At 37.6% G+C, this 22,388-nt stretch overlaps 1 protein-coding gene across 1 annotated transcript in view; it reads left to right on the top strand.

The window, feature by feature from the left end:
• The window catches only part of LRP1 (LDL receptor related protein 1), a 2,772,300-nt gene that overhangs the window by 1,583,145 nt on the left and 1,166,767 nt on the right, over positions 1-22,388 (top strand). Inside the window, exon 35 of the mRNA XM_044083629.1 lies at positions 3,123-3,254. Coding sequence (XP_043939564.1) covers positions 3,123-3,254 — 132 coding nt within the window. The remainder of the gene's footprint in view (positions 1-3,122; positions 3,255-22,388) is intronic.

The raw sequence follows: 22,388 nt of genomic DNA, 5'->3' as shown, positions 1-22,388 counted from the left end.
CCAGTAACCTGAATCCCAGGGGCGACAGGTGCAGACCGTCTCTGGCAAAGCATCGTGGTCTGTCGATCATGTTGTCCCAGGCAGACAGATACTGGATCCACTTTGAATGACACCAGAAGCTTAGCCAATTGTTGAAGTCAGTCATTTTGTCCTTATACTGTGGTGGTATTCTGGGTGAAGGCAGGATTTTGCTCAATGCTAGGGTCATACCTGCCTAGGCCACATGATCCAAGAGCTTTTCCATGTCTCTCTTCATGTAGTCCAGAGAGGTACATCTCAAGTCATTCACTCTAACATGGACAATGACAGAATCATATTTGTACTTGTGGAGTGACTCGAGTGCATGCGTTTTGAGGCTGATTCTGGCACCCGACAGGCAAATGATTGTAATTTTCTCCTTGTTCTGCCTGGTGAGTGGGACATCAGTGTGCCTGACTATAGAGTCACCTGTGACTAAAGTGTTAGGTACGTTGTTTTGCCTTAGGGGCTGTTGGGTGGCACACTGGTGTTGTGAGCTATGTTGCACTTTGGTTGTGATTGGTGTTTGTTTGCATTTCAGCTTCGGAGGTCCTTGTTGCTTGGGCAGGTTACTGTTAAGGGCCTCGGCATATGAGGGTTTAGTGTTGCTATGTGAGGTTGTTGATGGTGTGGGTTTAGAAGGGGCTATGTGCTGCTTGAGGTGTAGTGCGGGTGTTAACCTTCTCCTCTTGACTGTCTAGCAAACTCTTGGGTGGAGAGAGCTTTGCTTCCGTTTTGGCTATGTAAGTGCATCTCTCGCAGGTTGTAGTGTTGGGTGGTAGGAGGAGAGGGTTGTCTGTGTACATGAGTCAATTGCTGCATTGCCCCAGTATCCAGTATGGCCAGATTCACCAAGTGGACAGGAGAAATCACCAGAAGCTGACCCTTGGACATGCCTGGTTTGGTGCCTTTAAGTACAAGAGCTGTTTTCCCTTACCTTAGCAAGGTACTTTGCAATTATAGACTGTTTAGTGCCCACGATTAATTCCTCCTTATTAACAAGGAGAGTTGAGTGCTTGTATCAGTTTAAGGCTTCCTAGTGCTTTCCAGCAGGTTTTAGAGCAAGTGTTAGTCACAGGGATGCTTAAAGGTAAGATGAAAAAAAAACGGTTTATCCTAAACACTGCATTGTGCACTAGAGGAGTTAGATGTGAAAGTAGGTAACTTAAGTTTTACCTGTCTAAAAAGGTATGTTTTAGAGGAGAGTCACTATTTTTAAAACAGCAAGATAGATTGAATGGGGCTGGTCACTTTTGTATTCTTGTACTATGGAATACAGTAGGATGGCCAATAAATTTAAATAGTTGAAGGGGAGTGATTTCACAAAATGATAATTTTGCGCTTACTCTCACAAGCCAGCAAAAGCAGAGAGGAAATGAGTTATATGGTAAAATTAACATAAGGGGCAGGCAACTAGAAAGACAGTGGTGTTTAAGAACATAACAGTAACCAGGTGGGGAAAAACATTTCTGCCCGACTCACAAGAGACAGAGCTGTGGTCTCTTTTCAAGTTTATAAATTAATGGTGCAGTTAACATTTTTGTGGCTTATATTTTGTGATCCAAGTCCATTGGCATAACATTTGGTGTGCTGTTTTATTTATTGCTTTATGTTGTAAGTATTTCCGTATCTCTTTTACTGATAATGGTATTTATTTTTAGTCCACTCATAAGCAGTTTATTTTTTTTTCATTCACACAGAAGTACAGACAGATTTGCACCAGCATGTGTTTTAGATTTTAACTAATTGGAATAGCTTTAGTTATGTTTTTATTAATCTTATAACCTGAAAGTAACTGAAAGTTTCTCGGTGTATCAAACAACCCTGCTGTATATGCTGTTCTGGGTTAGTTTGGTATATCATCTGCAAACAGTGCAGTTTTCATTTGCCTTCGATTCTCAGCTAGAGCGTCTTCTGCGTGGAGACGTGTGAATGGGCGTACCTTCGTTGAAGGTTGTGCGGCAGAGCTGGCAACTCGATACGTAAAAATCAACTGCCAATCATTAGCAGACTAGAGTTCCGCTGTGGCGACCCCTAACCAGGAAAAGCCGAAAGATACAACAACTAATTGTAACCTTATATCTATGGGTGACTTATTTTGTGGTTAAAGTTTCTAGATATAAAGCAAGTGCAAGAGATGAGAATGAGCATCCCTGACTACACCTGCTGTGTGAACTGAACTTGCAAGACAATCTGCATTTTTCTTTTTTTTTTTTTGTAAGTAGATCCCTTATGCAGCTGATACTAGGTCAGTCAGATTTTGTGCTACCCTGAATTGTTTAATCCCCACTTCCAAGTATACACAGCTCACATGCTTAGCATCCAGACGAAGTACAACCAGTGGGTGTCCCTGATACTCGCTATCTTGTTGGATCATCAAGGTTTGTGAGATATTATCGTGTTTGTTTCAACAAAGCTACACACTGGTCTAAATTTCAAAATTATGGCAATATATTGGCTGTTTTTGTTGCAAGTTTCCTTACAATTAGCTTATAATTTGGGTTTAAGTTTGATATTTGTAGATACAAAGAGGAATTTGTTGGGTCTTCTCCTCTTTTTTAATTTACACTATGGCTGTCTTCAGGTGCCCAGGTATCTTTCCTTCCTTTAACACTTTTAAAGAAAGCATGTCAGATTTCTCAAATTTTATGGGCCACCAACTTAGATTTCTTCTAGAGTATCATTATTTCTGAGATTTTCATGTTTGTTGCTGCTTTTTTATATATACATCTTCCAAACCTGTTGGAATTAATATTCTTTCCCTATGCTATTTCTGCGGTTTCGGTATGTTTAATCCATCTGTAAAAGCTTCTTTTAAGTTTCTGTCTACCAGTGGCAAAAGGAAAAGCTGAGTAAAGTAAGCTGTTATTGAGGAGAGTTTGTAAGGGGAGGTAAATATTAGTCCCTCGTCTCTCCCTGCAGACCAGCATACTACATAGAAATTTTGAGAAAAGTACTTGTTTAAAAAAATATGCATTTTGTGACTAAATGTAATGAAAAGCTGATTCCTAAATTAGTTACAATTCTTTTTTTTCACATATTAAGTGAGGTTAAGGAAGTGAAGGTCTCTAATACTGTACCATTTTGTTTTCTTGCCTCACCAGGTGTTGGTTCATTCTTGTTGTACTCTGTCCATGAAGGACTCCGAGGAATTCCCCTTGATCCCAATGATAAATCGGATGCCTTGGTTCCTGTTTCTGGAACGTCACTAGTTGTTGGGATAGACTTCCATGCAGGTGAGAAATGTCTGTGGTTTGCTGTGTTCTTGCATTATCAGGTGAGAAGTGTCTGTGGTTTGCTGTGTTCTTGCATTATCAGGTGAGAAATGTCTGTGGTTTACTGTATTCTTGCATTGTCTTTGCTGGCCTTTTCTTTTTTTCCAATAATTTTTCTTTTTCTTTTAACATTAATAAATGTCCCAGATAAAAACCATCTTACAACATAACCGTATATATATGTTATACATTGTCAATACCACAGGATATAGGTCGTACAACATATCTATTTACACTATGTACATAGATTCTTTTATTGTTAGTTCCACAGTATAAGACAGTATATACATTCGTAATATCCAAGTTATTATTTAATATCTGAACTTTTACTTGTATGGTAGCATCTTATTGTTTTATTTTTAAATTTGGGTTGGGAGGGTGGCCTAATGGTTAAGGTGTTTGCCTTACAAACACAAGGTGCAGGGTTTGAATCTCACAAGGGATAATTGGCTAGGCTTACAATGGCCCGCAAGGGCAGTCAGCTTAGTACTAATCTATGAATCTATGTGTTCTTCGGTTCCATTAGAGTGTACTTCTAAGTTGCTGTGTGATGAATTATGCTAATATAATATTAAAGGTTTGTTCCCAAATTTCTCTGGATTTCATGTTTTTGTTTATTTTATCTTTTACTATTTTATGAGCTAAAAGGTGTTGCATAGCTACTTGTTTAAAACCCTCCCAAGAGATATTTATTGTATCTAGCCATTTAAAAGCTATATACAGTTTCATTAGTAGGAAGATTGTTAAAAGTGTATTTGGTTGTTTTCTTGGTATGTTGGGTGGGAGAATGTGTAACAGAGTGAATTCCCAAGTTAATGTTGATATTTGATGGTCCATTTTTTGCAATTGTACCTTGAGAGAGTTCCAGAGTTTATAGACACATTTACAGCTCCAAAATACATGGAGTAAGTCAGCTATCTGGTCCTTACAGTCTGGGCAGAAAGGTGATTTTGATGTTTTAAATTTGTGTAGGATTGCAGGTGTAAAATATGCATTATTATTATTGATCATGAGCTGAGTGTATGCTAACTTTTTGAGGGGTATAATCTTCAGTGTTAGATTGATTGCCTGGCTTATTTGCTGATCATCTATGGATGGTTTAATTTTTCTCCAGTAGTTAGAGAAGAGGAGGTCTTTCTGGTATTTGATTTCATTTATCATTTTATATGTAGTAGTAATAATTGTCTTTGTTGTGATAATAGTTTTCCAAAACCTGCTACAGGTTTCTATGTCACTGTTGGTCATAGCATTTTGGAGGTAACTTGAACACAGTTCTTTGATTTGTCTTGGGATTATCAGGTGTGATTTAGGGAGGTTTAAGTTGGTCCTCATTTCTTGTATTGAGCAGTTAAGGTAAGGATAAATATCTTGGATTGTTTTATCTTTCAATCTGGGAAAGGGACTAAGTCCAGCATCTTATTGTTTATTTTTAAATTTGGGTTTTTATGAAGGGGTTGCAGTATTGTCATGGCTTGTCCAAGGTTCAAGAATTGAAAGAGTTTTTGCTCTTAGATTGATAGAATGTTTTAAGGGCTCTATAATGTTATAAGTTTGTATTTCTTTCTGCTTCAGGAATGGAAGTGCTTTGGGATTGAAACCTAGAGCTTTAATATATCTATAATAGATTGTCACCCAAAGAGGAGACCAATTTTCCATTGACTGGTTATGTTCAGCTATTCTTAATATTCTGTTAGTGTTAATGATCGAGTAGTACATTTTAAAATTTGGTAAATTTAGTCCTCCTTTGTTTTTGGGGAGTGTTAATTTTGGATAGGAGATTCTGTTTTTTTGGGTTCCCATATAAATTTTGCTAGGAAGGATTTTGCTAGGAAGGTATGAATTTGTTTGAAGAATTTATTATGTATTATTGTCTGTGATGTCATGAATATATACATTAGTGTAGGTAAAATCTTCATTTTGATTATTGATACTTAGGCCAAGAATGGTAGTTTTAGGTTGTTTCATCTTTTACAGTCTTGCATTATGTTTTGCCATTTAAGGTTTACATTCTGTTGGTTGAAGTCTTTGTTATTTTGGAAAAAGGTGATTCCCAGGTATTTAGTTTCTTCTTTTCTTTTTATTGTGTTCAATAATGGTATTAGTGAGATGTGTTTGAGTGTTTTTAGGGGGAAAATATTAGTTTTATTGAGGTTTAGTTTGTAGTTAGACATAGTCAAGAAATGTTCAATTGCAGCTATTATTTTGTTTATATCTGAATTTGGTGTAATGCAATATATGTTCAGATCATCCGCAATGCAGTGAGGTATATTTTGAAGTTGTGTGTTGATGGAGGATTGTGTTATGTGTTTTGTTTAATGTATAGAAAGAGTGGTTCTAGGTATAGGTTAAACAGAAAGGATGATAATGGGCATCCTTGTCTTGTTCCATTTTTTATTAGAATCCTATTTGACCAAGTTTTATTTATATGGAGAGATGTGTATGGGTTGCTTTAGAGAGTTTGGATGATCTGAATGAAGTTATTGGGTATGTTAGAGTAGTGTAGTGTTTGGAGTAAGAATTCTAGGTTAACCTTATCAAATGCCTTGTGGGCATCCACTACCATTGTGTAGATGTTGATATTGTATCGGTAAGCATAGGATGTTAGTGCATCTAATCTTAATGTATTCACTAGTCTATATATGTGGTGTAAAACCGGATAGTTCTGGGGAGATGATTTTCTCTATCAGATTTTTCATTCTTTTTGCAAGTATAGAGGTAAATGTTTTAGTTTCTAAATTTAAGAGGGGGATGGGTCTGTAGCTGTCAGGGTTTTTGGGGTCTCTGTGTTAGATGGTTTTTGAGGCATTAAAGTGGATATAATTTATTTTATAGTTTATTATGTAATTCAGTGTATAGTGCAGTAGTTTGGCTATCAAGGGGGAAAATGCTTTGTAAAATTCTGATGCGAGTCCATCCTGACCCGGAGCCTTATGCGCTTTTAAGTGTTTGATTGTTGTAATAATTTCACTGATGGATATCTGTTCAGTTAGTTGCTCTTGTTGGTCTAAGTTTAGTTTAGGGAATTTCACTTTTTGAAGGAAGAGAGTTCCATCTTTCTTTGAGGTTTGTAGTATTTGTGCTCCATATATTTGAGAGTATATTTGTTCAAATGTTTTAATAATGTCTTCATTTTTTGTGTAGTTTTTGTCTCTGTAGTTTATTTCTGATATATTGGAGGCATTTTTGTGTTGGGAGATAATTCTGGCCAGAGTTCTAGATGGCATTTGAGCTTCTTGTGCATAAGTGGCTAACATTCTGGCTTCATAAAAACATAGGTTCCTGGTTTCTGACATATATAGATCTCTTTGCAGTTTTAAAAATTCTGCTTCTATTTGGTTCTTGGGGTTATTTATTAGTTCTTTTTCAAGATTTTCCCTTTCAGTGTATGCTCCTCTTTCAGTTGTATTTTTTTATAGTATGCTGCTTTTTTGATAAACAGTCCTGTAATTTGTGCTTTGGTTGCAGCCCATTCTATGTCAGTTGGTACTTGGGAGTTAGTGATATTTGTAAGAGCTATTTTTAGTATTGCTTCTGTTTCTTTTATTACATCCATTTTGGAAAGTAAATTAGGGTTTAATGACCAATTATGACCCCTGTTCTCTAAATATATCTTTTTGTCCCAGTTAATGTTCAGTGTGATTTTGGAGTGATCTGAAAAGAACCTGTTATGTATAGTTATTGTTGGGTCCATGTTAATGAATCTGTCAGAGATTAAGAAGAAGTGTATTCTTGACCACATTTTGTGGCATTGTGAATAGAATGTGAATTTCCCTGTTTTATCTCCACAGTTCCCATATTTAAAAGGGTTATATAGTTTGAAATCTTGTTTGAGTTCAGTAAGGGCTAATGTGGCTTGTTTATTATGTGATTTGGTCAGATTAGATTTATCCTTTTCTGGGTTTTGATATGTGTTCCAGTCACCTCCAATCACTAGGTAGTGGTCTTTAAACTGGTTTAAGGTTGGGTATAACGACATAAAAAAGTGTTGTTGGTTATTACAAGGTGCATAAACATTAAATACCATTATAAGTTTTGGTATTATAGGATTAGTAAATGTTAACGTAACACCATCTTCCCTCCTTGTCAGCTTTGGTTTTAAGTACTTTTTCCTTAAATTGGTTTTTAATTATTATGGCCACCCCAGCAGTGTTTGTTTTCCCCTCTGAAGCTATTATTTGACTTATCCATTTCTTTCTGCTAATTTCTGCCCATTGCTCTGCAGTCAAGTGTGTTACTTGTATTGGTATGAGGTTGGCTGTGGTTTTCAATGTAAGGTGTAAGAATAGTTTTCTTTTTTTCTTGTTTTGGAGCCCTTTAACGTTCCATGATTCTGTTTCCCACATTTATTTATTAGGTGTATTCTTTAGATATGTCTTGTATATTAGTTTTATCTTTGTATGTGTTACTGTGTGATGGTTTAGGAAAGCATCTGTTTATCCCTGTCCCTACTGTGTGTCTAACCACTATATCCCTGGACCAGGAATAATCATGGGGGGGGGGGGGTGAAGGTCCGTTATATGGTTTACCTCTACGTCTAATCTTGGAATGTGTTTTCTCTTTAGATATAGATTTAACCCATAGTATCCCCCCGTGTTACTATATACAGTGCGGACAAAGCTGAACAAACTAGTTCCCTCAACAAACACTGCTACTTAATGTCCCTAGCCTCTCCCAACATACTATTTATACAATTATGGTATTGCATTTAAGGTACAGCGTGTATTGTTTTTGTCTTGTGACTAATTCTTTCTAATAGTATTTTTTAAAACAGCATATTAATATACATACCTCAGTAAATTATAGCAATATATGTGCCATAGTAATATTGTTAAACAATCAATCTTGTAATTTTTACATTTTTCTTTCATTTGACTTCTTTTTCCTCCCCTTTATTTATTCAGATTTCGGCCTTCTTTGGTGCCTGTAATGTTTTTCCTCATCAGTCTGTGTGGGTTATAAAATATATACTTGGCACCTATTTATCAGGGGTAGGAAGTCTTTGCTGGCCTTTTCTAAGTGAGCGAGTGACCATGAACAGTCACTGTGGACAAAGTTTTTTTGCTACTGTTACCATGCAGAGTAGTCCAAATGTACTTAAAGATGCGTGCAATAAATTGTCACTCAAAAATAATGGGTATAGTTCCCCATACTAAAGGGGTGGTAAGTAAAGAAAAAAGGGCTAGCTAGGCTTGTAAATGCCCCCTCGATAGCCTAGTAGTATGATGAACCTATGAACCTAAAACTTATATTTGGTCTTTATTTATTTCAGTTTATTAAGTAGGGTAGTGCAGTGATCACAAAAGACCAAAACAGCTGCACTTACATGGTCCCTTGCTTGTGTACTGGCCGAGTCTTTTATATAAAGAAAGTTAGGTCACTTACAACATTTGCAGCTTTAAACCCTTTCCCAGCATTCTAAAACATTGATTGGTTTCATACATTTGTTAAATTGATATGAAATTTAAAAAAAGAGCAGCTGCGATAATTTTTTAAAATTTTACTGTGGTTTGATTTTTTTTTGCCTATTAATGTTTGTGCACTTATGTCATCGTTTAAAATGTGAAGCTGTAGTAATAGTTTTTAAAAAGTTCCCAAGTTACTTACTATTCTAACTGACATCTAGAGAAAGTAAAGGGTGGTATGTGGGTCGCAGCTGCACCGTGAAGATTTTTTAATAGGGCCCAAAGCAATAAATAAGAATTTATATAAAAAAAAGAGCACTGACACCATCAGCATGTCATTTGTTTTTCAGTCATTAGTACAAGTCAGTGATTGTCTCAACTTAAATTTAACTTTGGAGTAAAACAGGTTTTGACTGGATAATATAAATAGAAGGTGTTCTGGAGAACTGTAGCTAAAATTGTTTTGAGTATTTTTCTCATCTAAGGAGATCATTGATTTAATTAAAACTGAATGTTTAGAATGCATGTCTCCATTTAAGTGCTGTATGAGTTATTTTCATCCTGTGTGTTGCATTATTCACTGTTAGTGTGTCATAAGCTTTTATATCAGCTTTTAATAAAAGTGTGCTGTCTACTAAGTATTTTAGTTTGTGCCCCCCACAGCTTGACCCTCAGCTAACCCAAAGCATTCCCAGGAGCCTCCCTTTGCTCTCTGGGTCTACTGAACCCAGTAAGCCTCCCTTGGATGTGCATTGAATTGACTGGGACCAGTGAGGAGATTGATTCACCCTCAGGCAGAGTCATATTGCTGTTGAGAATGGATGTTTTTTGTATGCCTTAAATTTCCATCTTCTTGCATGTGCCCATGACTGCAGTGACTCTGTCAGTACTCTTGCCCGTTAAAGGCAACACCTCTTGTATGTCCCCAGACATCGCCAGAGATCAGTCATGAGGTGTGCCTGAGTGCATGCCCTTTCCTCCCCTTTTGAGTACTTTAAAACCTCAGATGTCCATGCCAGCAGTTGAACCTGTGTCACCTAGATAAAAGTCTGGGCTTTATCCTTGTACTTAATGTTGCTGGATGTGTCTAGGCATTTATATGCCTTTTGTGTTTTGATATTGCTCCCTGTCAAAACAAGAAGTACATCCCTCATCTTTAAAAAAAAAAAAAAAAAAAAAATAATGCATTTGGGCCGTTACACATTCATGCCATGCAGCTGGATTATTTTTGTATTCTGCACTCTTCAGACCTCTTACCTTTAAAGTGAGCAGTGGAGACCAGAGTTAATTGTATTTTTTACAGTGCTGTGTGACAGGGGTGGATTTTTAGCCTGTACTAGCTTTCATGCAAGATGTGAAATGCCCCATAAAATGTTATCATCACAGCTGCACAAAGGTAGCAAGGGTAAGAGAACACAGGTCATAAAGCACGTCATGATGGCCTTTTCTCAGTGTGCTGCAGGCATTTTTCCCCTTAAAGTCCCTTGGTCACTGAGAAGCATTTTACTTATCTATGGCACTTAACTGCTGTGTCTTATTTGATATGGGAAACCTCAAGTTCTACTGCACAGAGTCAAGTTCAGACTTTTTTGAATTTAATATGTTTGTTTGCAAAATAAATTTAAGTACTAGTATTGTTAAGTCGTTTGAAGTTCAGTTTTCAGATTTAATTTTTTTTTTTGCATTTTGATGTAATAGTTGTGATTTTCTCAGCTGCTCCAGATTCTATGTGTAGTTCACTTTCTTCTTTGCAGTATCCCCTCTTTTGCCTGTAATGTGGTTTTCTCCCTTCTCCACATTTAAGAATATTTAAGAAATGACATGCTTACTGTGGTGAAGAATTAACAATATTTTACACTGTTTTACTACCTGAAAGTATATGGTCACTTGTCTGAAGAGGACCATTAGAGAGAATCAGAAGTGATATTTTGTTCATCTCTGGTTTAAAAAATTGTAGTCCTTGTCTAGTTAGTATGTGTGGATAGAAGAGAAAACTTTATTTAAGGCAAATAAATTCCATCTTGTGTGTAAATTATGTGAGTAATTCTGGATTACAAGGACTAATAATATTGTAGTAGTTTTTAAGAAACATTTTCTGTTGACATGATATACCGTGCATTTGTTATTCACAGTATATCAGAAGCATGTGTTTGCAGTCTTTTAAAGCATATATATATGCAATTCTGATAATTTGACGTAACTGCTTGAAAAAAGATACTGGGATGCTGTGCGGTTCACAGTTTTACTATGCTGTCAGACAACATGTACTAAAACTATGTGCAAAGGCTGGCTTCTTCCTGGATTCTGTAGGTCTTTACCTAACAGTTTTATTTAGGTTATACAGTCTGTACATTTTAACCAGCACGCCTGAACAAATGTGACCACTTTTTTCTGCAAGATCAGTAGAGAGTACTATTTGACTTGTGATGAGCTGTGTATCAAGCGCTATTGTATAGACAATATTGCATTTCAGGGAAAAGAAATAGTAACATTTTTGACCTTTACTATACTTTTGTTGCATTCAGTAAGCAAAAACAGAATTTGTTGTGGATACATTTTTTTTTAATTACACTTGATAAGCACCTGCTTTCAAGGCCTTTCATGATTTATGTGTGTTAGCACAGTATATTAGTCTTAAGCATCTGTGTTCAAACATTTCTAGCTAATACATGCAAGTAAGAAACACACTGCTATATTCTTTAACATGAAATGGAAAATTTCTGTCATACACAAGATGGTGTCTAGAGAACTGTTTTGTATTTAATACAAAGCTAAAAAAATGTCATATATCAACACAAGCACATAACCTCAAGTCCTTCTGTTAGTTTTTCTTAAATACCTATGAGTTGATCAAGTTCTGTTCTTCCACTACTAAATTCTTCATTTAATCCACTTATACATGGTAGTTTCAAATGTTGCACTGATCACAGATCACTGCACACCATTTAAATTGTTGAAAAATAATTTTGCATTCTCTTCCACTTTCTTAGGCCACTTTGAAACCTCACCTGCTTCAGTAAGCATAAGAAACCTCACCTGCTTCAGTAAGCATAAGAAACCTCACCTGCTTCAGTAAGCATAACTGTTGGTTTCACTTTTATGTACAATATGCAACTTTGTAAGTGTCAGCATCTAATACTGAGCACCTGACTTTGAAAAATATGCAAGAAGGTTTCAGGAACTGCTCTCTCCTGGAACAGATTTCACAAGAAATTCCTGGGGAAATGGTCCGATTCCTCTCCAGGTAATGCAGTGTAGCACTGTTCTTGGGGAAATGGTCAGATTCCTCTCCAGGTAATGCGGTGCCTCCAGGTAATGGAAATGGTCAGATTCCTGTCCAGGTAATGCAGTGCATTACTGTTCCTGGAGAAATGGTCAGATTCCTCTCCAGGTAATGCGGTGCAGCACTGTTTCTGGAGAAATGGTCAGATTCCTCTCCAGGTAATGCAGTGCAGCACTGTTTCTGGAGAAATGGTCAGATTCCTCTCCAGGTAATGCAGTGCAGCACTGTTTCTGGAGAAATGGTCAGATTCCTCTCCAGGTAATGCAGTGCAGCACTGTTTCTGGAGAAATGGTCAGATTCCTCTCCAGGTAATGCGGTGTAGCACTGTTTCTGGAGAAATGGTCAGATTCCCCTCCAGGTAATGCGGTGCATTACTGTTCCTGGAGAAATGGTCAGATTCCTCTCCAGGTAATGCGGTGCAGCACTGTTTCTGGAGAAATGGTCAGATTCCTCTCCAGGTCACCCTGTGCAGCACTGTTTCTGGAGAAATGGTCAGATTCCCCTCCAGGTAATGCGGTGCAGCACTGTTTCTGGAGAAATGGTCAGATTCCTCTCCAGGTAATGCGGTGCAGCACTGTTTCTGGAGAAATGGTCAGATTCCTCTCCAGGTAATGCAGTGCATTACTGTTCCTGGGGAAATGGTCCAATTCCTCTCCAGGTAATGCAGTGCAGCACTGTTTCTGGGGAAATGGTCAGATTCCTCTCCAGGTAATGCAGTGCAGCACTGTTTCTGGAGAAATGGTCAGATTCCTCTCCAGGTAATGCAGTGCAGCACTGTTTCTGGAGAAATGGTCAGATTCCTCTCCAGGTAATGCAGTGCAGCACTGTTTCTGGAGAAATGGTCAGATTCCTCTCCAGGTAATGCAGTGCAGCACTGTTTCTGGAGAAATGGTCAGATTCCTCTCCAGGTAATGCGGTGTAGCACTGTTTCTGGAGAAATGGTCAGATTCCCCTCCAGGTAATGCGGTGCATTACTGTTCCTGGAGAAATGGTCAGATTCCCCTCCAGGTAATGCGGTGCAGCACTGTTTCTGGAGAAATGGTCAGATTCCCCTCCAGGTAATGCAGTGCAGCACTGTTTCTGGAGAAATGGTCCGATTCCTCTCCAGGTAATGCAGTGCAGCACTGTTCCTGGAGAAATGGTCAGATTCCCCTCCAGGTAATGCGGTGCAGCACTGTTCCTGGGGAAATGGTCCGATTCCTCTCCAGGTAATGCAGTGCATTACTGTTCCTGGGGAAATGGTCCAGTTCCTCTCCAGTTAATGCAGTGCAGCACTGGTTTCTTCCTTGAGGCATATAATGTTGTTAATGTAAATGTCCAGAATTCTTAGCACCCCATCCTTGGCTTGCTCTTGCCATCTAGACCCACTTGATATGGAGTCTTGTCTTTTGACAGTTGTGATACTTCTGTAGGTAGGGCAAGAAAAACAGCAATGGTTTCCCTTCTGCTGCTTCTTTCTAACCCATCAAACTTTTATTTTCTTGATCAGATCTTATTCTCTAAACTTCTTGGCAGTCTCTTTGAGTGGTGATACTGTACAGAAAGACAACTGTTACTCCACCACCTACACATTTTTCCTCATTGTATTTATCTGTGCCAAACCCTGTTTACCTTTCACCATGTGTGAATCCAGGACAAGGTGTACAGCAGAGGCCTTCTGCCACAGAGGTTTCTGAAGTTCTGTGTCCAGTGAATCCATGCATGTTTTGCTTCAGTCACAACTGTCTTCTTTCTTGGGTCACTCGCACCCCTTTTATTTCATTAATGTAATAAAATAAAAACGGCAGTTCATGGACTCTACTGGCAGCAAATTTAGATGAAAGAGAAGCCCACGATGCTGGAAAGTCACACAAATCCTTTATTCTTTAAAATGAGATATCCTGTTAGCGCTTTCGTTTAAAAAGTGTTAAACTTCATCAGACCCTATTTCATTATTATTCATCATTTCATTCATGTGCCTGAAGCCGCAACATTTGCTGCTGTTGTTCTAAGCATATGCCAACTTAAAAGCTTTGTGCACACCGTGTCTTATACAATCATACATGTACATTATGTCTGCATCTTTGGTAGGGACAGGAATGGTTCTTGGCTCATTCTTTGGTTTCCTTAAGTTCTTTAAGAAGTCAGATGCTGGAGCATTTAGAATCCCATCTTCTACAAAATGGAAATATTCATCATGTTTTTAGCAAATTTGAGGTCATTGTTTGTATTTAAGAAAACTGTAACTGTTTTTCTTTCTGAATCTTTGCTTGCTTCAAGAGGAGTCATTTAGTTGTCAGTAGTAAGACTTTGGTATTTTTTCTCTTTTTTTGTTGGTAGTTTTTAACTATAGTAACTGTAGCTTGGCTTGAACTTATTTGGATCTTGTGTTCAGGTATTCAGCATTGACATTGACTTTGAATCTTAATTTCTTCTACCTTGTAATGGTCAAGAGTCTCCTTGAAGCTCCAAAGAAATTCCGCCCTGTTTTTTTCTCTTGCCAGTTTATCTTTCAGCTCTGTTTAGTAGCAATTACTTGAGTTGTTCTTTAGTAGTACCTGTGTTAACTGAATTCTCAAATATTTCATGTTTTTTCTATTCTACTGACATTTTTGAGGTGTCAACACTGGTTGAAGTCCTGTCTTCCCCACATGTAACTAAATAGGCTTCTAAAAGACAAGTACCACTGAATGATGCTGCTTGCAGTGTGGTAATCAAGCACAGAACAGACTATGAAGTTTGTTTACATCAAAGCAGCATGTGAGTATGATATTAAAAGTTGCAAAGATTTGTTTACATAAACACAAACCTAAGACCATTTCAGATAGGGAGTCTTACTTTGAGATTGAAATAGAAGGTGAAGTGGAGGAGGGCATATGAAGGTCAAACATAAATCTGTGTGCTGCAATTTCTTAAGAAAGAAAAAGAAAAAGCGATACTCCAAGACCAAGAAAAACAGAAGAATACAAAATAACTTTTATTCAGAAAGTGGTAAAACAGGTGGTGGTGATTACTCCATGGCATCGAAATGTAACAGATCTTTGATGGTTCCTACTACTATAAAACAGTTTGTTGTCAGGCAGTGGGACCCAGTGAGGGTAATAAAAATGAAGGCACCTTCAGTGGTATTGGGCATTGTGCATCAGGGGCTGGCTGGAGAACGTTTGAAACAGGTGGCTTCTCGGAATTTCTGGTACTTACTTCTTTTTGCTTTGTTGATGCACTGAAAGCAGGAGGTGGAGTATTTGGAACAATAAATGTTTATAAGTTCACTAACGTTTCTGTCATTTATTGTACTGAAGATGGAGTTATTTCTCTGTTTCTTCAGGTACGTCTTATGGAAGCATAACTTTCAGTAAAACAATGAAGCTGATAAAGTATTGTAGTTGGACTGACTAAAAAGTGTTCATATCCAAATAGTTTGAAAGAGCTAACCTGGTACAGACCTGCATAACCCCGTTTCTCTTCCTCAGATTAAGGATATAATGGATGACCCTTTTTTAACATCCAGTTACTCAGGAATAAACACCCAACTACCTAGACAGATGATATAGGAACCTTGAAGAGCACCCAGATTATGTACAGGACCCATAACGTGGATCGTGTGATGATTGACCTGACAGTATATTCCATAAAGAGTTCTGCTGTGATGGATTTTGTTGTCAATTAAAGAAGATAGAGGTGTAGCACTTCCACCTTTCTGTCAGCAGTGTTGTCAGTTGTAGACCCAGGTCGGTTTGTGTCAAAATTTATTTATTTATTTTACATTTGTTGACCGGGCTAGTCCAGCTGGATATAGGTCCATTTTCAGTACAGGCCTGGGGAGAAAAGCTCCACGAAACACAGTATTATTTATATTACATGACAATTTACAGATGCAGGTACATTACAGACTTTTTCAATTCTTTACATTTCCTTGCATTTCTACTTACAGAATCATAGTACATATCATATATGGATAGTCATACGAACATATCTCTAATAATATTAGATTAATATATAAAAGCACACTCTATAGATAACAGAAAAGTAACTAGCTTATACAGGTATAGTAATTAGTCATTCTTGAATCAGATGAATTATATTAGAAACCAACTTACAGGAAGAGATAAAGGAAAACCTCACTAAGCTGAATAAACAGCTTAAAAGATTGGACATGTGGCAAAATGCATCTGTAATGCCACATATGTGGCTTGCATGTTTGATTAATCCGGAAACATGTCATGCCTGGCTGATGAGACTTCAGTCGTAGCCTAAGGATTTCAGGCAGCCCTTGTGTTTAACTCACTGAGTCATGGCATCTTGTTTGGAGACAAAACCCTGAAGAGTTTGACGGACCTTGAAAAGAAAGTTGGAAATGGATCTTGAGTAAATTCTTTCAGACTTTACTTGAGGATATGTTGTATAAACTGTCCTAATTCAAAGTAGCCCTTTTTTTAGAAAGTATCAAAACGGAAGGATTAGGTTAAGCTATCTTCATTCTCCAAAAAGGAACTCTCATTTCAAGCAAAAATGAAAATTACATGCGTCTTTCATTTCCCTCACTACCTCTTTTGGTACTCTGTGGTTTAGGTAGTCCAAATTGTAAGCCACAGCTATCACTTTTTTTTTTGCTCATAATTTGGAAAGTATTACAGCAGACAAATAGGTCATCTATGTTTATGTTCTAGGGTATACAGTGGAGTTTGCAAACATCTCATCTTTATATGTTATACCTACAACTGGAGTCTCTTGTGTTTTGCCTTTCTTAGTTTGCGGCAAGTCAGAAAGTTGTGTCAAAGAAAGATCTAGTACTTGTGTCACATCAAGGGACATTTTTCAGATCAGTCCTAGATGTAACATCCGTAAACAAATCTGGAAGAATATAGAAGTTCAGAATGATTTTGGTTACCTTAATTTTGCACCCAGTTCCGCAGAGTGCGACAGATCACCGTGAACAAAGAATATGCCTTTCTACATATTCACGTTGGCACAGCTCACAAGACATATCTCAGCTTCAAGGATGAGATTGGCATTTCTTTTATTTCACAATTCTTATAGCAACTGTACCAAGAATGTTTACAAAAGAAATTACTCCAATTTTAGTTCCCATTACTTCAAAAAGTATTCAGATTGTAATCTTACCTGGATTATTGCCTACTGATACAAGAATCTCTTCATAGCCATGCAAACACCTCCATGCAGAATTCCTAAACCTTCTAGAATTTGTGGCGTACTCTAGAGCCGTACAAATGTCTTCCCATTGTTTGTTTATATATTGCCTTTCCTTTCTTATTTCCCTGGATGTAAACATAAATAGAGATGATTCTTCATTTAACACGCCCATATCTCTTTTCCTCTGCCTGTGCTCTGCCATTAGTCCTAGGTAACAAAGGCAATACATGGCTACACACTGATTAACAGGTTGATCAGAGCTTTCCCAGTGGGAAAACAAAAACGAAAAAAAAAATAAAAAAAAAAAGGTCCAGGGTAACTCGCTGAATAAAAATTCGATCACTGGCTATTAATTATAGTATAAGCAAACAAAAAAGTTGAAGAACTTGAGATGAAAGCAACCAGAAAAGGAGAAGAGAAAACTCTTGCTGGAAAGAATCCATCATCTGATCAGCTAAAAGTAGTTCAACTTTCAGTTTTGGTATGTGAAAAGTCTTCCAGTTATTTAGAGGGAAAAGGTAAATCAAATATGCTTAGGTGTTCTTAAAATGAATGAAACACTGACTGAGACTATATCAGCTCAAATAACAAAAGTCTGGAAAAAATGAATAAACCTTAACTAGCTGTTCAGATGAGCTGATAAAACTGCGAAAATCAGAAGATGAAATGAAAAGTTTAGCTGAACATGTGGCTTCTCAAGAATAATTATAAAAAAAACAGAGTTAGGAGAGAGTAAAGGAGTGTATTACTCTTATGAAAGTACAAGTAACTGGACTGGTGTTTCACAGCAAGATTTGTAAATTGAGTGGGCACATTGTGTATATGCTCCAAATCTGACCATAGTAAAGCAGCAAAGACCTGTATTAGTAAAGATGCAGTCATACTAGCAAAAAAAATTGATCCTAACAAAATTGTGGCAGAAAGAAAGACTGTTAGAATTTGGAGACAGTGTGTGTAGAAAGTGATTATTCACTGTGCATAGGCAGAAAAGAAGCAAATTCATTTCAACAATCAGGGAGTGTTGAGAGGCAGGTGTGAGATTCAAGCTGCTGTACCAGCTGTATTCAGAATACTTGATGATGTGCTCCATAGCCTTACATATTAGACTCATCCGGCTAATGGTGCAATAATTTCCAGGGTCTGTAGTCGCTCCTCCTTTATGGAGAGGGATGACTTCAGCAGTGCACCATTCAGTAGGGACAAAGCCTGAGGTGAGGCTATGAGTGAACAGAGCACACAGTTAACTTTGTAATTCATGTAGACCACAGCCAGGGATATTGTTGGGTCCCATAGAAGCTGTATTCTTGGCCTTAGACAATGCAGCTTTAACCTGTGCTGTAGTATTGTTGGGTGCCTGGCATTCGTCTTGTATTGAGATTGGTCCTGGGGGGGGTAAAGTTGGCACTGAATCGGCCAGTATGTTGGCAATATCTGTTGGCTCAGTATTGGAGGTACCATTGTGCAGTAACTCAGAGCAAATCTGGGTATTGCCAAGGAGATTCTTGCTATAACTACAGAAGGCTTTGTGGTTGATTTTAGTGTCTGCCGCAATTCTGCCTTCATAGCTGGCTTTGGAGGTTTTGATCAGGGATCTCAACTTTTTGTTGAGGCTAATAAGGGAATTTTTCCAGTCTTGGGACTTCACCTTTTTCTGCAACCGTTTCTTCTTTCTGTTGTACAGTTTGTCAGTGGCAGGGAACTACTAGACTGGCTTAATTTTTTTGGAGGAGAGCATCTTGGTTCTGTTGGGTATGGCTAGTTCCATGCATTTATTTATGTGTTCGTACAGTGCATTGGTGTATGATTCGGCAGTCATGCATCTATTTTCCATTGGCATGGGTGTCATGAGGTTAGCCACCTCTGTTTTTAGGAGTCCAAAGACAGCTTTGGAGAAGTTTTTCATGGTGGATACCTTTGCGGGGGGTCTGGGTGAGATGTGAATTTCCATGGTGATTAGTTTGCGGTAGGATCTAACTAGGGAGGAACTGACTGTTGGTGTAGAGCAGCGGTTGCCTACATTAGTAATAACTAGGTCAAGGATGTTGCTTCCTGTAGTGGGGGTAAGAATGAGTTGGTCCAGGGCATTGGAATTGAATTCCAGGAAGCGTTGGGCCAGTCTGTTGGTGCATGAGTAGCAGATGATGTCAGTGGGAGACATGAAATCTGCAGCTGAAGCTGAGGGTAGTTGTCTAGAAGTCTGTACATTGTGTTCTGAATGATATTTATAAAAAAACTGTAGGTGAATAAGAAACATTAACCTCCCCAACAGCCTTACTACTTCAGTGCATTTAATAAAACAATGAATAACTTAGATTTATTTTAAGGTAGCCAGTGCACGTTTTCTGAAAGCATGCAAGCTGTTTTTTTTTTTTACATCTGGGAGGGGAATATAGATAAGAAAAATACATACAGCAAACAGTTTAAGTGAGGACACAGGATTTAACATGCTCTTTAGCATGGTAACCTTAATTTTAGATTAGCTAATGCCTGTTAGTACAGACATCAATTTGGGCAATGGTTCTTATCTGGTGGGTTAAACTGTATTTGATGAAACTGTACATAATCTTGTGTGTTCTACATTGCTAGGGATTGGGGACGATTCTGAAAATGTACTTAGTTTTTTGTTTGATGGCTTTCATTAAAGCAAAATGTCTGGACACATGTATGATATAGGTTCAAATGGAGATGAGAAGAAACAACTGTATAGATGATCATCCTGCCAAACAATGTATGCATGTAAGACAACAATTGGAAATACACATTCAAAAGAACTATCTTGTGTAATAGGTGGGAGGAATAGCTTTCTATCATAATGGCTATTTTGCCCATATTATCTTAGAATGTAAATAGCCTGCAGACAGAAAGGAAAGAGTATTATGTTAAAAAAATTAGGATGCAAACGCATTTTGATAGAAATCGGCATATGAATTTAATAGACATATGATTTCAGGATGGATATTCAGCAGAATATCGGGGACAACGGAAAATGGGAGTAATACAGATTCGTAGAGGTTCTCCTATAGTGATAGAGGAGGAGGAAAAAGACAATAATTGTAGATTTCTGGATGTAAGAGGCTATCTGCAAGGGGGGAGGAATTCACTAGCATGTGTTTATTTTCTTGCAAAAAAATGCTATTTTAGATTTTAAGAAAATTTTGGGAGAAGTCCATTTTTAGTGGGAATGTTATTTGTAGGTATGGAATGGAACTTGATTTGCAGTTGTGAGGATGTAGCAGGGGAGCCTAAAATGGAAATATAACAAAAGAAAGTAGATTTCTGAAGACATTTGTGAATATATTTGGTATGTAAGATGTGAATTCAGTAGTAGGAACACAGACAGAATTTACTCGTTATTCTCCAAGGTACAATAACTGGGCTAGACTGCAGAGAACAGCGGTGGTGGTGCTGCGGTAGCGTTGTCGCCTCACAGTAAGACGTTGTCCGGTTCGATTCTCAGCTAGAGCATCTTCTGCGTGGAGACATGTGTGAATGGGCGTACCTTCATTGAAGGTTGTGCGTCAGGGCTGGCAACTCTGCATGTAAAAATCTACTGCCAAGCATTAGCGGACCGGAGTTCCACTGTGGCGACCCCTTACCGGGAAAAGCCGAAAGACACAACATGTGCATTTAATTGAAAACTTTGACACACAGCCAATAACTGTTTCAGATCATGCAACATTAAAAATTAAGCAGTGAGACACTGACACTTTCCTACTTACCTGTTAAAAACAGAGGAATTTAAGGAGTGGGTTGTGGAAATTGACAGGTATTGAGGAAGACAGAAATTTCTTTAGCGATATCTAGTCAGTTTGATAAAATGAAGTATGAGTAAGAGAAATATGGTTAATAAGTAATAGGAATTATGTGGTAGGATGGGAACTGACAGATTTTGAAGTATTGCAGAGAAAGGGGAATTTCGCAGAACAAGAAATGGAGCAACCACAAAGTGCTAAAGGGAAAATAAGAGAGTATTTGGATAATATGCATATGTTCAGAACAATTGCTGTTAGCTATTTTTGAATGCAATTTCTTTGCACAGAAACCTTTGGCACAGTGAGCTAGGCAACAGAAAGCAAGTTTGTCGCCAAACGTAGGGAGTCTATGACAAGATAAAACACCTCCTATAGAGGTATTAGAGATGGAAAACATTTAAATAAAGCAAAGGAGGGTGAAACTCCATAAATATTCCCATTTGTGCATTTTTTGAAGACTTAATTATGCCAAGGTTAGAGGAAGAGAAGGCTCAAAAACTAATCATTAAGGTAGGAGGAGATGAGGTAGAACGGTGCTGTATAATTAGTGCACAGGAAAGTCTCCTGGTACAGATGGTATTCCAAAGGAAGTGTGGAAGTTAGGAGGGAAGAAAGTGATAAAAGATCTGGAAGGTTTTATTTAATGGTATTTTAAAAGGAGGGGGGTAGTACCAGCATCTTGTAAGAAAGCTGTAGTGGTTGTATTACGCATAGAGTATTAAGATCCATCAAATCTTGCTTCATATAGACCCATTCCAATTTTAATCCATGTACATATTTTAACTACCAAAATTCTCTATTGCTATTTTTATTGAAATGTATCTGTATTGCTATTTTTATTCCATTGTATATCTTTGGAGCTTTTCTCCCTGGGCCTCTGCTGAAAAAGGGCAGTGGCTCAGCCGGACTCCCAGTCAACAAATGTAAAAATTAAAGTTTTAAAGTGTTTCTCTCTGCTAGCTAAGAGAATGACAGAGGTGTTACCAAAGTTGATAGAAGTGGACCAGTGTGTTTTTGTGGAAGGGAAGCAAACATTTGACAACATTAATAGAACAGTGATGATCCAGATGTTAGAAAATACAGCTGCGTCAGTGGTTTTTGATGCAGTGAAACCATTTGATAGAGTACGTTGGGATTTAATGGACAATGGAATCATTTGCATTCCCTGATAGAATACTAGGGTTAATTAGGAGTATAAATGAAGGATTGTACGCAAGAATTAAGGTGCAAGTGTTCTTCTGTTATAAGTTGTGTTTGAACAGGGGCGCAAAACCAGGGGTGTTTTCTTTCCTTTTGTTTATTTTATATTTAGTGCCATTGGCAAAGAAGGTAAGAGGGTCAGAAATTCAAGGATATAATTGGTATGGTAATTAAGAAAAGTTGGCTTTATTGGCAGATAATATTTCTAACTTGATAAATCCAGAAAATAACATTTTGGCATTATGGAAAACATTTGATAGTTTCAAGTATTTTCAGGGTATAACATTAATAAACATAAATCAAAAGCTATAGAGGTAAATTATAT

This window comes from Protopterus annectens, chromosome 9.part0 (genome assembly GCF_019279795.1).
Source record: "Protopterus annectens isolate FY-2018-M chromosome 9.part0, PAN1.0, whole genome shotgun sequence".
NCBI classification, from domain to species: domain Eukaryota; kingdom Metazoa; phylum Chordata; order Ceratodontiformes; family Protopteridae; genus Protopterus; species Protopterus annectens.
Note: the sequence above shows the minus strand (reverse complement) of the source record. Positions and strands in the feature narration are given on the sequence as shown.